At 45.5% G+C, this 16,254-nt stretch overlaps 1 protein-coding gene and 1 long non-coding RNA gene across 3 annotated transcripts; one reads left to right on the top strand and one right to left on the bottom strand.

The window, feature by feature from the left end:
• Nucleotides 1-4,436: 4,436 nt before the first annotated feature.
• TCF21 (transcription factor 21) lies at nt 4,437-9,619 on the bottom strand. Its single transcript, XM_085612272.1, has 2 exons — nt 8,817-9,619; nt 4,437-4,925 (listed from the first exon to the last, which is right to left on the bottom strand). Exons 1-2 carry the CDS (start codon nt 9,225-9,227, stop codon nt 4,836-4,838), a joined length of 501 nt encoding a protein of 166 aa, XP_085468398.1. The 5' UTR covers nt 9,228-9,619; the 3' UTR covers nt 4,437-4,835.
• Nucleotides 9,113-12,326, top strand: LOC146821307 (uncharacterized). Of its 2 annotated transcripts, none has more exons than XR_014963150.1 (3): nt 9,113-9,509; nt 10,656-10,954; nt 11,069-12,326. It is a non-coding gene; the product is annotated as an uncharacterized LOC146821307 (long non-coding RNA). The 2 variants fall into 2 exon arrangements; XR_014963151.1 differs by lacking the exon at nt 9,113-9,509 and adding an exon at nt 9,638-9,839.
• Nucleotides 12,327-16,254: the final 3,928 nt, after the last annotated feature.

The raw sequence follows: 16,254 nt of genomic DNA, 5'->3' as shown, positions 1-16,254 counted from the left end.
TACTCTCAGTGATATGTTTTTGTTGAGCTTGTCTGCGGTGTCAACAGTTAGATGCACACTCCTTCGCCTTACATTTGGCGATGCTCTAACAGCTATAAACACCCGACCACAACTCATCTGAGTCTAAAAATACATATTATACAAAACGCTGCACAGTGAGCTGTTGACTCGACCTCAGTCATGCACTACAGCTTCATTTTTAAGCAGAAGTGAGTGTTATCAACACAAATTAAACTTCAGAAACTGAACTTCACACAGTATGTTTGTCATGTGGGCCACGGACTCCTTTAGTCTAAGCTAGTTGTTATGTTCACAACCCTTGTAAATCAATAGATTTGAAACCAGGCAGGGGCTTTCTACAATGTGCAAAAGCCGGTTTACGATTATGAATCAGGTACAGGAGGAGGTGTGAAATAAACACCCCTTAACCCCCCCCCCCCCCTTCCCCAACACACACACACATCCTATTGGTGATTTTGAATGAGACGCGTCAATGGTTTCGGATTGCAATTGTGTTTGTAAATCCCAGAGCTTTGGCAGTGGTTTCGCACCAGTCCCTGTAGGACAGTTTCACGTTTGGAAATGGTGCTCTCAGGTACGGAAAGAGCAGGATGTGCACAGACGACCAAAGCCTGTGCATTGCACGCCCCCTACTGATGTCTTGTCAAACCGCATTTATTTTTCTTAAGCATCACCTGCCCCTTTTTGTTGGACACGGGCTGCTTTATAACCCTGGCCTCTTTTCTGAGAGAGAAACACAGGGATAAGAATATGCTATCCCTTGCAGGTATCCATCTCTGCCTTCGCAGCCAATCACAGCAGGTCGTAAATGTGACCTGCCTAATTAGCATTCCTCAAGCAGGTCTTTTATTCGAACCCCCCAGGAATGGAAATGTGCAGTTAGTACAGCTGCTGTATCATGAATTGCATTCAAGTCAAGTTGCATTTACATTTACAATACATTCCTAGTGCACATTGCACCCCCCCTGATTTGCGAGTGGGAATAGAACATGTGGCCTTTATTTTTTAATCAAATCACTGGGAAAAAAAGTCTTGATTGGGCTGTTCTCTGCATTAGCCTGAATTTGCACAATAGTCAAACATTAAGTCACTGGTCTCATAATATGCAAAGGTTGAACAAAAAGGATTGGCCTGTTGCAAAAAAATAACTGTCCAACTTCAGGTGTTGATTTCTGTGATCAGTCACTGAGAAGTCAGTTTTGCTCAGATTGTGTAAAGATCCCCAATTAACAGACAATTCAGTGTGGAAAAAATGATACATTCGATGGTTTGCTTTACTGTTGACGCAAATTCATGTCTGCATGACATATGCTCTTCTCATAAAAGCAGTTATTTCAAGAGAATATGTATACTTTAGATGAATCCCGAACATACTGCATCACTATTTAAGTACAGCTATATTGATTTAAAAATGCTCCCTAATGAGAAAGGTATGTGATAGAAATGCACCGGACTGTCCTGCAGCATCATTGAAACTCTATAAATCAAAGGTGTTAGTGGAAAGTGGTACCTCACAAGAGAAATACTGAATAGAAGATTTTAAAACTCGAATAAACTAGCCAAACCCATTATTAGAAGGAGTGTGTACATGAAAAGTGGCCTACTATTCTTTGTTAGAGGCCAACAAACTCCCATTGCCCAGGACTAAAGAACCTCTCTTCTAACATTAACAGAGGCCCTTAAAACTTTTTGAAATGTAGTTTATTTCAGTAAAACATGCATTTCTTGATCTTAATGTTTGTTATTACTTTAGGCGCCTAGATGATATTTTATGGAGTGCATTGAATACACATACAACATAAATGTAAACGAGTAGACTTGTTTTCTGTTGAGTGTAACATTGTACACACTTTACACAAACTGTTTCACTCTGGAATGTACATTGACAATAGTAATAAAATGGAGTCCATGTACTTCCACGAAAGACAAAATTATTAATTGTTGTTAAATAACAATTTGTATAAAACATATACATATAGCTTCCTTTTTAAAAAAACGATATATTTTATTGGTGGCACTTTTTTTATCAGGGTTGGTTAATATGTTAGAATAGCTACATAAATAATGCCACTGTGTGATTTTATCCACTTAAAATGGATTATCTTGCCGGTTTGTATTTCATTGCAGCATAACTCGATCCTCCACTCTGCATATATCAAGAGGTCCTGATCATAATCTAATAAGGACTTGGGTGTGCAAATTGTTTAAGCACTAGAAAAACTAGCGCAATTTGCATCCACGCCTTACTCGTTGGATTTCTCACAAGGGGTGGGGGGGCGCCTAGGTTTTGAACCGCAGACCTGCAGATATCTGGGGGGATGTGGGATGCACTGGACTATGTTCAAATCCGTAGCTAGTTATAGCATTGGCGACGAGAGCTATTAGGCAGTACCTGGTGACTTTATCCTAATTTTAAACGTAGTTAGGTTTGGATGTATACGTATATTCGGAAAGACACTAATCTCTGACTTTCACTGATGCAACGATACGTAACAGGAAGACGGCGAAGTCGTAAAACTCTACGTCTGACGTACACGCGGATTTCGCTCCTCGTCTCTCCTTCGCTCTGTGTGGTGAAGCTGTTCAACTCTCAACTTTTTGTTGTGTGTAAACTGTGAGCTCGTCGTGTTTTCATTTTTGAAGCCAATCTGTGTTTAGAACATGTTTTACAGAGATACTGCGTGGGAGAGAGGGGTCACAAGTTCATGCAGGTTAAATGCCCTGGCTAGGTGGTGCACTGGGGCTGCACCAAAGCAAACAAACAAACAAAAATAATTACAGTTGGGGGTATACAAGCATGTTAAGTCGAAGCGCGATCGAACTCGATTTTCATCCTTTCTGAAATGAAACAGCCTTTTATGTTGGTATATACATGTGTTAAGCCGGTTCTGTGCTTAAAACAGGTTTACAAATATCAACTCTGATTTTATAAAAATCCATGCATATTTCTTTTTCAGCGACAAATTCTTAAGTGATATGCAACTGGACATCACCCCCTCGTAGGACACACATACACAGGTATCGACGTGAGCCCGTGGAAACAGGGAGTGCCGTGGAGCAATTCTGAAATTTAAGGCTTGGATGAGCAGCATAAATACCCGGAGACATCCTGTAAACAGTGCGGTCATAACCCCGGAACATTAAACAGCGAAGCTGGGCCTGCTGCATCAGCCGAGTCTGGGCTGGGAACGGGGGCGCGGGGTCCTGGGTGCGCTTATCTCCCTCCCTGCCAGCCTCCCTCTGTTTATTCCAGGGTAATCTCTCCTGCTCTGCTCCCCCACCCCCGCCCTCTACCAATGGGCAGCTTTAGATGGACGCGGAGGCCACGTCACACCCAAGGCTGCTCCACTGTGTATGTCTCTAAGCACCCACAAACGAAGCACATATGAGAACGGGGATCTAACCAGGATCACACAGTTTTATGTCAAGGGGGATACCAGCGTGGATTGTAAACCTGTTTAGCGTTGAAGCTGGAATTCAAGGGCCTTGATATCTCCGCATGGTGCCATGTTCCACGGACGTCCTCAGAATGTTTTGTCTAAAGGGCCAAAGGCGGCGAATTCGGCAGCAGCCCACCCAGTCTGTCTCAAACGTCTCCTCGACAATCGCCCTTTGGGCGGTTAAAGCCCACCTCTAGCTCTCATGATCACAGCAGACCTAACAAACCAACCTACTGCCTTTGGGGTCGTTTATCTCACGGTTTATATACCGTTATGTGAAGAAAAATACCCGCCTTTGGCCCGGTACTTTTATTTATTTGAGGCCAGAGGACGGAGAAAAACCTCCCAACTCACTCACAGCGATGGCGAGGCAGAGAGGGAAAGCGTAGTGCTGCGAGTCTCAACAAGCTGCAGTGCTATCTCAGTGAGCGCTATACCACTGGGCGTGACTCTCACGCCTTAAAGTGCCATCACGCTGATTTGCCGTGAGTGTCACACAGCGCACTCAATAATTGGCCGTCTGGAACCGCAGCTAATGGTCTTAGCATTTGTCGTTTTAAATAATACAATTGGAATTCATGAAACTTGTTTACGTATAATATTTGTTTTCGGTTGTAACACTACACGTTAGCTCTCCCTCACATTTCCCTCATAGAACCATTCCAGGTGGTACAATAGTCCACCGAAGTCATCAAAATGTTGTTTCAAAACCCAAAGTGGTGGGTTCCGCGGCAGACCCAAGGTGTCAATCACAGAAGTCTCCAGGCCAAATGGCATAAACATCCCACGTCATCTCAAGTTAACAACTACTCCTCCCACAATCTCGGACAGGAGTCGTCGTCCCCCCCCCCCCCCCCCCCAATACTACAGGCTACTTGAGTTGTTTTTCCCTTTGTGCATTGGGGCGTGAGCCTTACACATCATTCATTTTTTGATTAATAAGGTGGCCCCAGGAGAAAATAGAAATAACCAGTCTCATTGTAAAAATTGCATTTATTCAGTAAAAGAACTTGTTCGAGGAAAAATATATATTTATATATCTTTGTTGTGAATTTATTTACAACTGTGACTATCAAAGTCAACTCTATTCCTAGGAATCTACACTTGACACGCGCGCAACTGTACATTTAAGAGCAAAGCGCTGCGCAGCTCTCGGGCCAGCGAGGCTCACGCAGCGAAGGCGGCGCTTAAATATCCGGAGGTCTCTAGGCACATAATTGTCACTGCCCTCGTGCACAGGTGGCCTCCTTGAGGCGAGAGCGGATCCTGTCGCCGCGGAGTGCCTGTGACACACAGGACGCGGTTTGCCCAAGCTCCGAGGCGAGTCTGCGGGCTAGTGCTTTTTTTGGCGGGAAAGTACCAAGGCAGGAAGGGTCAGGAGGCCGTGGGTCCACAAAGGCGGCTGCTGCTCCCCATTTCTTTCAGGTCGCTCTCCGGCTTGCCAGCCACCATGAAGGGCCAAGTCTAAGGGGAAAACAGAGAAAGAAAAGATGAGTGTTGACAGGCAAGTCTGACCCTGCGAGCCTCGCGCGTTCGGTGCCGAGTCACACCTTGAAGTAGTCAATAGCTGGGGATTTGTTTAGCACGTTTGAGACTTAGAACATGACTGATTCTCACAGCAGAGTTTCATAAACTGAGTGTACCACTTATACCACACAGCGCATTCTCCACAAAATAAAGAAAGCGTCACATCCTAGGGCACATTTCACTAACGTATCTCGAGTCTCACAAGAACAGCCTCTCGCATAAGACCATGTGGGCTGGCCCCTTATCGTGTCTTTGAAGAGCCTCACAATTACGAATCTTATTCCAGTTCTCCAACCACAAGTGGGATTTTTTTTTACTGGGCCCAAATGATGCAAAACTACGGTATGGACAACAATTGAAGTGCTACACGTTCTCTTATGCTAAATTACATGACGGGGCAAGTGTATAGCGCTGCGTTACACAATTTCCTGGCCTCCTAGCACTATATGTAAAGCGCTTCGACGCCTCGTCGGCGGTAGTAAGCGCTACACAAAGGCAATTACAATACAATACGTAGAAAATCATCCCGGTTGCGTCTGGTGTAAATTGGTTTCTGTTATTAGTATTTTAATTCTAGAAATCCCTTTGTTTTTTATGCTAGCGCACATAGCCCATGTATAAAACCATTTACCACGTCTTCGTCCGGTGCAAACCGTTAGCAACTTTTAACTGGCACACACAGTTATATGTCTCAGTGCCTGGGTTGACAGACAAAGTCTGGCTTTCCCACGGTCTGCACAGCAACACTTTAAAAGAACAGCAGATGGATGGACGTGTCTGTCTGGGAAAGAAGAACCGCTTGACATTTCCCCTACAGGGATGCACCATGGCAGTCACATGTTTACTCCTGGCAAGGTTAGTTTCTCCCCTTGCATATACTGAACGGTATTCGGCTGCGGTGATTGGCTGCAGTGTAACCTCGCAGAGCCAGGCCTGGTGGCATCCCACATGTACAGTGGACGGTTTACAAGAGGATACAATTAACAGAGTCGTACAGCACAGGCAGATAACACCCGCCCAGAGGCCTGGAGAGCCTCATGCGGCGCTGTCACTGCAAGACCCGGTCTGCAGGAAGATACATTCAAAACAGTAACATTCTACTGCACTTTACAGACTAAAACAACAGGAGGGCCAACGCAGAATTAAATACAAAACGGAGGTGATAAACAGCACTGGACACCATTGTAAACAAATCAAAGTGGAAAGCAGCCGTGAGATGCGAATTGAATCAGGCGGACCTCCCAGCGGGGTGTAGCTTAAGCGCCAAACTGAGAAACAACAAGACAAATTAAAAAATATATAAATCATATACACACGGGTAAAATGGACGCCCGTTGTCGACGTTCGCCGATAACCGCGGGCCAATTAGCAGCAGTGCAATTAATTTAAGTTTTGGCAACACAAATGACCATTAAACATATATTTTTGATGTAGCGTTTCGTGCCGCCATCGCTACAGGCTTTAAAAAAAACACGCACTACAAATTAATGGTACTTCGATTTACCTTCTTCTGAAGTATGAGTTTCTAGGATAGGAGCTCGTGACTTGCTCATCCTGGATTAGCGGCTAGCGTTCAAAACACTGAGCTCTACTTCCGGCCACAGTCAATGGCCGACAGACACACTTGACAGGTCACACGCTCAGGAGTTGAAACTATATTATATATATATATATATATATACATATATACACACACACAAACACATATTACAAATTGTAATTTCTTTTATGTAGCGCTTACTACCCCTGACGAGATGTAGAAAGCGCCTCGACTATGTAAGAGATTGGTTTCTCGTGGAGGGAGGTATTTTACACACAGTAAAATGTTTTCTGCTGCTGAAATTATATATTATTTGAGGATGCGGATCTGCTTACTGCTGTTGCGTTTTCCTGAGAAAATCAATTAAAAAAGCCACACATTCTGAAAATACTGTTGCTTCTGTATAATTGAATAACATTGCACCTTGTTTAACTAACACCTCTATGGGTTTCGCTGCTTTTTTGTATATAATAGCATCGCAATACAGTTTATATTGTGGAATCATTACACAAATTATTGGAAAGGCAATATAATTGAGCAGTACAGAGTCTGAACTGAATTCGAACCCTGCTCGAAAAGGTGATCGACTGAGAAACACAAAACCGGAAGTGCTCACCAATTGTAATATTCTTGTGAATGTGCAGGTTGACACCCATAAAACGGAAGATGTAATGACGCGTGCTACGTACACGATAAAACCCAATATATATCGATGCAATGACATCCGATTGAAAATACTAATGACGTGAGTTAAATCTGCACGTGCAGAAAAAGATACATTTGGGTGAGGGGATGGACAGAAGACAACGATCTCTGAATTCCCTCTCGGTGGCACTGCAAACGAGTATATTATCCGGTTAACTGGGCAGCAGCATGATGGTAATTAATTTAAAACTCGTTTCTCGGATTATCTCTCCAATCGAATTAGTTTTATGTATTCCTCATATACAAACTCGGGGACACAACTATGTATTCTGAAATATCAACACGTTTCGCCCTCTGGCTGGAATACAGGGAGCATTTAACAGCTACCCACTCCACCCTCAGAGTACAGTTGTACCTAAGGGTGTAAGCGACAGCTAGGTCTTACTCAAAGAACGCAGATATATGGCAAAAACACCAACATGGAATTCCCATACATATGCCTGCGCGCGCAGCTGATTGCTGGTTACACGGAGGTGTGAGCTGCCAGAATGTCACCGGGCAAGGCTTTAGTGGAGATAGGTGCCAACCTGTTGGTGGTATGGCCTCTCCCTGCCATGGTAGTACTACCAAATACAGTTATGGTGCCCATGCAACATTATTACTGGATTATCGTTATATTTTAATTACCTCGATAGGCCATAACCGACTAAGCAACTGAGATGCCTCGCATATACACATGCATATGTATGTCGAAATCCATATGCTCATTCACCCGTGCGTTTACAGAAATTAATATCCACTTTGCCCACACGTATGCAAAAAAAAAATGTTTTCCAAATTACACATGTATACATCCCAACTTGTCTCCTCCTTCGCAAACACGCACAATACCAGAAAACTGTGGGACGCTCAGGCCCCCGACTACAATCAAACACTGCTTGAGAGAACAAGAACATATATTCGACATAGATAAATCCACAGATGACGAGTACAGAACTTAAGTACACAAGTTAATACACACACAGAGCGTAGATGCAAATTGTACGAAGGAAACATAACTGTACACGCAGGCATAGTACTCATTTATCCACATTACAAAGACAGACACATACATAGTACATTCTCCTATATATACGTAGGCACAGTACATACACACACGAATGTCGAAACAAAAAACACGCATATACAGAGTACACACAAGCACACAGCCTCACATACCGATATGCAGACTATACACACATATATACACAGAACAAAAACATGCATACACAGAGCTTACACAGAAACTATAAGTACACTGAGACATATAGAATGTGCTCATATATGCATAGAGTATACGTACACCCCACACACACACTCAGAGAGGCATATGCAGAACAAGGACATATACCGAGTTAGAGTACACATATACAGAGTACACATACAAAGTATAGAAGCGGATACAGAGAGCCCACACAAAACATACACTCAAATACAGTCCATAGAACGCATATGCAAATTACACCAACACGCATGTTGAGTCCACACAGAGCATGTACACAAAGAACACACACATGCCCACAGGCTGAGCACACACACGACGTCCAGGCAGACAGGTGCAATGCTCGGCGCGCAGCGCGCGCCCGCCCCCGCGGGGCCCGTACCAGGTTGACGGGGTGGATGTAGCCGTGCTCGTACTTGTCGTTGGCCAGGATCTGGCGCAGGTGCGCGATGTAGCTGGAGGCCAGGCGCAGGGTGTCGAGCTTGGAGAGTTTGGTGTCGGGCGGCACCCAGGGCAGGGTGGTCTTGAGCCGGGAGAAGGCTTTGCTCAGCACCCGCATGCGGGCGCGCTCCCGAGCGTTGGCCGCGTTCCTCTGGCCCTGGCGGCCCTCGGGGCCCGCCGCGGGGCTGCGCTTGCCGCCCGCCTTCTTCCTGCGGCCCGCCGAGCCCTTGCGCGGGGAGCTGCAGGGGGAGCCGTCGGCGCCGCTCTCGTTGGAGGTGCCGTCCATCTTCAGGGAGCCGCTGCCCGACCCCTCCGCGGGGTCCTCGGCATCGCTCAGGGAGCCCGTGGACATGCTGCGCCCGGCTGGCCCCGGAGCAGCGGCCGGCGGATGCGGGGCAGCAGGGGAGGGTGGGCGAGGCTGGTAGCGGACAGACCCTCCGTTTGTGGAGACTGGATACACCGACAGAAGAAGCTCTGGAGCCCGCTGCGGAGACAGGAGTAGACATTCATCGGTGCTCAGGGGAGGAGCGCAGGGGCGGAGCCCGCAAACAAGTGGGCGGGGCCATGAAGGGTATGAGCCCCTGGGGCGGTGCACGAGGACGAGGAGCGGAACACGAGGACATCTACAGCCCAGGTACGGGCTGGAGTCTACGAGGCACAGGGCGGGGCCTGGTGTACCAGTAGGATGGGCACCTTGAAAGGGTCGGGGCCTGGGCGGCCAGGGATTTCGGCCGGATCAAAGTGGGGATGCTATGAAAAGTCGCCTAGGTATGGGGAGGACCAACCATACGGGCTAGGGGCTACAGGAATCCGGGGCAGGGTCCAGACCAGAGGGAGGAGCCCTGAGGACCAGTGATATGGATAGTAGAAAAGGGTTGGGAGCCTGGAGGATCAGAACTATGATGACCTGGACTATCGATCGACGTGAGACCAAGCGAAGCGAGCTTTTTTGATGTTTACTTAGGTGAATTTGGACCTTGCTTCCATATTTCAACTCAGCGCCGGGAGGCTCCGGGTTGGAGCAGCTGCTGCGCTTTTTAAGCTTGGTTCATTCATTCATTCAAGGGGGGCAAGGCTAAGAGGCCAAGGGGTGTTTCAAGTTCCAGAGACGGGGCCATGAGGAGAAGGGCGATCCTTCAGATTAAGATGTGCTTCAAAATCGCATCCAAATGACTACAGGGCACTAGGGCAGACATGACGAGGACCCGTTTTGGTGGGAAGTCAGAACCTTAACCCTGACAACCGAGGGCGTGGCTATGAAGAGTTCGGCGGGATTGCCTAGTGGTGGAACTAGCTGTGTCAGACCAAAAAGCAAACGTCGATGGTCTGTGCACAGACAGGAAGAACCAGTGATGTAGAACAGGGATTTAGAATGTCAGCTAGGACTCGCTGTGGTGTTCCCGTAGGATGAAGTTATCATCCTAAAAATACTATGTCATGCAAACATGCCCCACTCGAGTTAAGTCTGGCACCAAAAAGCCAACATTTTGTATCCTTTTTGGAATATTTTTTTGTGAGCTGTAGTTTGTAAAAACGAGTTGGATCGTTTTTAACATCACTTATTCTGGGCTTTCAGAAAAATAATTAAACTGCTCACATAGTTATATTCGCTTCTTTTGGCAAACATTTCATAAACCATTAATTCTACCTTTCATTGTTTAACACAGTTCTCCATCAATTAAAACGTGTCATGAAAAATTATATAACTATATTTAAAAAGTTGTACAAAATTGCATATGCTCTAGAATGTTACATTTTACTGATTTTGTTTTTATTTCAGCTTCTGTGATGAAAAAACGAACAGTGTTCAATTGGAAGTAGAGAAAAGGCACACAAAGACCATGGATATGCTCAAGACAGCAGGTGTATCAAAAGGCCCAAGATCCACTGACTATATAACAGGCACAGACACATAGATACTGTGTGTGCCCACCACCTGTCATTGAACATGCTATGTGACCTAATGCGAGCAGAGGAACAAACATGCTCACCGAAGATAGCTGAAAAGTTGAATAGGGAAGATGCAAAAGTACACAAAAAACATATTTTTTTACAAGAGTGAGCACAATTCATGAGAAGGTAAACCAGAGAAATCTGGTGGCCATTTTGTATTTATGAATCGGCTCTGCAAGGTATACGGGGGTAAGTAAATATCTCACACCAACTAATAGCATTTTCTTTTGCTCCACACAGGAAATTTGTTGCTTGAAGCCTCCAAGGAAAGAGCGTCTACTTGAAATAAACATCAATTCCTAATAAAGTGACCCAAATGGCAAGGCCAGTTCTACAGAGATGCATCACAAGCCCAATCCCCGTCTCTTCCGCCTTGTTTCTCTTTTTCCCACAGTTGCTCTCTTCAATTTTTTTATGGGCTTGCCGAGGTGGGGGGCAAAGTTAGCTGCGCCATAACTTTATTTGGAGCTTATGCTGTCGTGCCTTTTGTTTCTCTGGCGAGGCTTGTTCTAGAATGAGGCAGTGCAGCGCTGCAGCACCAGCTCTCCGCCTCCCAACAGCAGCCGCCTGCTTCTGCAGCCCATCCGGGCCACGGTCCACTTCCTGCTCCAAAGAGAAGGCGGGCACCCTCACCCCCTGAGCCCAACGCGCTCTGCCTCAGTGGGCAGCAACACAGAGCCGGGCGGCGGCGGCAGTCCTGGCAACAGCCCTCCAATCCTTCTCGCAAAAAGTGGTAGTCCCACTGTCTCTGAGCTCGTAAGCGACAATAGGGCGCCTGTCGGACACGGAGGTCTCCACCGGACAGCGGCAGGAAGATTTAGGTCCCCAATGCCTAGCGCGGCTTGTTCCACGGGCTTGGAGCTCTACTTGGAACCCCCACCCAGCACCATGCCTTTTTAAATTTTAATTTAGCAGCATTTCAACACCCCCGGGTTCATACTCCGAATTCAGAAGCACCGTGATGGGGACAGCTTGTTTTCATTTACTGCTCGCTTACCCTCCTTGCCTACAGCTGCTTTGGACATTGCGCTTTATCGGCTGATTTACATTTATATAAAGCGCACTGCGATGTTGCAGTTTAACTTAAAATATGGTGGAAGCACCTTTTGTGAGGCCATTTTATATTTACAAAAAGCGCTCGCCACTAAAGGATTTGACAAATGGGACCTCATAGGTATCTCTCGTATAAGGGACCTCTGGGGGCGGAATGGGATGGTGACCTTCACCTCACTACAGCAGACATACGAGATGGGAGACTCAGAATACTTTAGATACGCGCAGGTCAATCACTCCCTACAGGCCAACATTCCGGCTGGAACGTCACTACTGTAGTCCTCTCCTCTCGAGGACAGACTTCTCGATGGACACCTACCAGAAAAACGTATATCCCTAACATATAAAAAACTCGTTCACCATACTCCAGACCCTTTGATAACACTTAGGGAGAAATGGGGGAGGGACGGTCTGGAAATTGATGATGAAGAGTGGCAAGAGGCACTCTCTTCCCCTAAAGAAGTCGCCATTTCGGCAAAACTGAGATTGGTACAATTAAAAATTGTGCACAGGGTATACCTCTCGAGGCGGCAACTAATGCTCATGGGTAGAAGTGAGGATGGGATGTGTAAGAGGCGATGTGGGCTGGAGGGTACCTTCCTTCACGTACTTTGGGAGTGTCCGCTGATTCAAGACTTCTGGAGGAAGATCCTCGAGTGCATGAGTGTGGTCTGGGGGGTGACCCTTCGGCCGGAAGCTAAAGAGATGCCTTTTGAATATCTGGGAGCCCACAGACTTGAATGTAAAAAGGAGGCTCTGGGTCACACTTGGGCAGATGATTGCCAAGCGCAATACAGCGCAACTCTGGGGGGCTGCGACACCACCAACAGTAAAGGGATGGAGGGAGGACATGGATTGGTGTATGGCAAGAGAGAAAACAATATACGTTGCCCGTGGATGCCCCAGGAAATGGATAGCAATCTGGACTAAGTGGAATGTATACCAGGGAGGAGTGTGCAAACCCCCTAATGTTCCCTCCCTTGACGATCACTTGACGATCTGACACCAATTGCATATGATATTGTTGCAACTTTTGAAAACATGAGAGGAAACACCAATGCTTGTAATGACACTGTTCCCCGTAATGTGAAATTGATTATCTGTATTACATGACCCTTTTTGATGTTTAATAAAAATAATTTATAAAAAAAAAATCGCTCGCCACGACGTTGCGCTTTAAATAATATATTATTTTACAATGAAACACACCGTGATTCAAATTTATCAAGGTGGCCGCACATCTTTCTTTTGTGCTGTGCGGCTCGCCTACATAAACATATAAAAAAAAAAATTCCCAACAGCGCGCCATGCCGGCCTTTAACTTTGATAATGGCAAGTTCCCTATCCGATTTCCTTTATTTGCGAAAACTTGAAGCGCTCAGGGGCAGACATCCAGCATAAAGCACTTACTTAAAGCTGCAAACCTGAACACAATGACTGGATTAGCTCAAAAGTGAAGACAGATTTTCAAAAAGCTAAACTTTTAGAATTGAGCCACTTGAAATGGAGCACCCCACCCGAGTCTAAAGGAGTGACAAAATTGGGATAATAGGATTTTCGCCAGAGGGCAAACAGAGTCCAGCCCCACGCAGGGCTTCCGGCCAACGTCGAAGGCCTGTGCCTCCTTCCCGCCACCCCCCTTCCCACACATACTCCTGATGGTGGTCGGCGCTAAATCCACACTTTTTATCGGACCTGCACATCTTAGCCCGATAGGGGGTGTTTTCAGTTTGTTTTCCAAGTCTCCTGCGCTTTCAGACAGGAAAACGAAGGGGCTGCACAAGTGGGTCCCCAAAATGGGACTCCCCAAGTATTTTTTTTCTGACGGGTCGCTTAAACAGGGCGCAATGAATTAAAGATCGCATGTAGCGCTTTCTGTGTCTAGATCCCTTCTAGTTGCCTCTGAAACGCTGGTGCGGGGGTGGATGCGTGGAAAGTGCTATAGAAAGCTTGGAATCGCTTGTGTGACAATTTAGTGCCCCACATTGAAAACTTGAAAACCGTGCCTAACAAAAATAAATGTGTGTCCGTATGTAACGTAACTGGTGCTCATGTAAAGCGCTCTGATACCTTTGGGTCTAGTTAGCGCTATATGAAAAAAAACTCCCCCCCCCCCAAAAAAAGCGCTTTGTCGCGTCCAAGCGTTATGAAGAATGCCAGTACATGAATATTTGTGGTTTAGTTTTACGTCCGATTCCCATCATGCCACAGCAATGTGTTCTATGTACATATTGCACGCCACTTACCCCATTTGCATTCACCTGAAGAGAATACTAAACTAATCTGACGGGAGAATGTTAAAGTACACGAAAACTATCACAAAGAGCCCATCTCCAACATAATGCGTTAAAGGGGTACGGTTACACCCACCCCTCCCCGTTTGCTTTCAGTGGTTTGGGTCTAGGAAAAAAACGAGCTTAGAAGCTTACAAATTGTAGTGTGCGCCAAAAGCATGACATAGCTCTTAAGGGACCTGCTTTTTTTGAGGTGCTGCAATTTTTCCACGAATAAGCTTTGTCAAAACAATTTGGAACAATCGGTAAAAATACTGGTTATATTTAGTCTTTTTATAGCATATTTGTCAAAATCGAATTATATAACATGACCCCTTGTTATACAGTGTTTCCTGGCAAAATGCCTGAGATTTGCATTTCTTTGTAAGTTTCTAACAAGGTGCGTCCATCCTTCACATCTTCATAGTACCCCTGCCTGAACTGTTATTTATATGTCTTTAAAACCCCACAGCCTGCTCCCTGCCGAAAGTGCTGGCGGTGTTTAATGGGAAGCCAAGGGTCTGGCTGGCCCCAATTAACACGCTCTGATTAGTTGGCATTCCTCCGCAGCGTGTCAGACACCAAAAACAAAATAAATTGCATCTCCGTGACACGGATTGGAGGCTGGGTTTAAGGACAGTGAGGGAGGGGACGCCCTCTCCCCAGTGTTTGTTTATCCCATCTTCGGTGGCTGGGCTGTCGTGATGGGATTGCAATGGAGGTAGGGGAGGGGGGCATCTCAGTAAGGGAATGGCTGTGCCCCTAATATTTGTTTAATTCATCACCAGAAACTTTAATTTCAAGTGAGCTGTCATGTAACACAATTAAACAATAATATCAAATGTGGCGTAGGTAACAGACGCATATACCAGAGCTTGTTTAATTTGCAGATTTATATAGTGCTGATAATCCCCGTTGAGGGCATCCAGGCGCTGTACATGGGCAAGCGGAGGGTAAGTGATTTGTCCAGACTCGCAGGATGTTGCGAGATTCCAATCGGGATCCACGGTTCCCGAGTCGGCAGCTCTGGCCGCTGAGCCTCACACTCCCCTCTCAGCTCTACCTCTCGAAATAATTTTTTTTGAAATATGTTGAGAAAAGTGCCCAATCGTAAATGGTGTGAGTGTCGTTCCCGGCTTTGGAAAAGCCACTGCGCATAAAATGGTGATTTTATACAAAAGCCATTGTCATTGATAATGTCAATAGCTCAAACTCGCATAAATGCAAGACATATTGCATTGCAAATACTTGTTTCTAAATATCCTGTGGACTCTAAAAGTACCCAGGGTTTGTGGATTCCCCTGGAGGGGATGGGCAAAACAGGCAAAAAATAGCTACATTTAAAGTTTTGGGGGAAAAATAGGAAAAAGTGCTCCGTATATGTGTGTGTTTTTTCTCAAAATGACATCAGGGTTTTCTGTGCTAAAGTCACCATCTTTCCAGCTTTCAGGAATATGCAGAGCTGACTAAAAAGAAAACACTTTTTTTTACCACAGTTTTGGCATTTTTCAAAGAGGTATCTTATTTTTTTCTATTTTATGTGCTCTCAACCTACTTTCAGTTTGTGGTGGAAACCAGTGTGAAACCCATGAATGATCCAGAAAAGCGACAAACTGCTTAAAGGTATACAAATGTACAAATTTAGCAGGGGGTCATATGTGTTAATTCCTCAAGGTTTTCCCAATGAAACTAAATGTTGAAATAAAGAAATACTGTAAATGAGTAGGAAAAAAACTGCCCTTTGTGACAACGTTTTCATCTGTTACATTTTGTCACAGTGGCCAATTTACAAACACAGTATACCATTGTGTCCGCTAGGCCCCTCTGATTATGAGGATATATAGGGTTTGAGGATTTTCCAAGAAGCCAAATGAGGTGCACCGTACAATAGTTTCTCACTGTCTACTGAGTATTGACCAATTCATATGGTGAAATATGTGAGTGAAAATGAGTATCAAGGAAACCTATGCATTTCTGAAATGGGCACAACATATGGAGTTAAGGTGCAGTGGTTATTTGTACATCTCTGAATTTGTAGGTAACCATACTAGCATATGATTTACAGAATATTTTTCAAAATGTCTCCTTTCTTGCACACTG

This window comes from Triturus cristatus, chromosome 6 (genome assembly GCF_964204655.1).
Source record: "Triturus cristatus chromosome 6, aTriCri1.1, whole genome shotgun sequence".
Lineage (NCBI taxonomy): Eukaryota > Metazoa > Chordata > Amphibia > Caudata > Salamandridae > Triturus > Triturus cristatus.
Note: the sequence above shows the minus strand (reverse complement) of the source record. Positions and strands in the feature narration are given on the sequence as shown.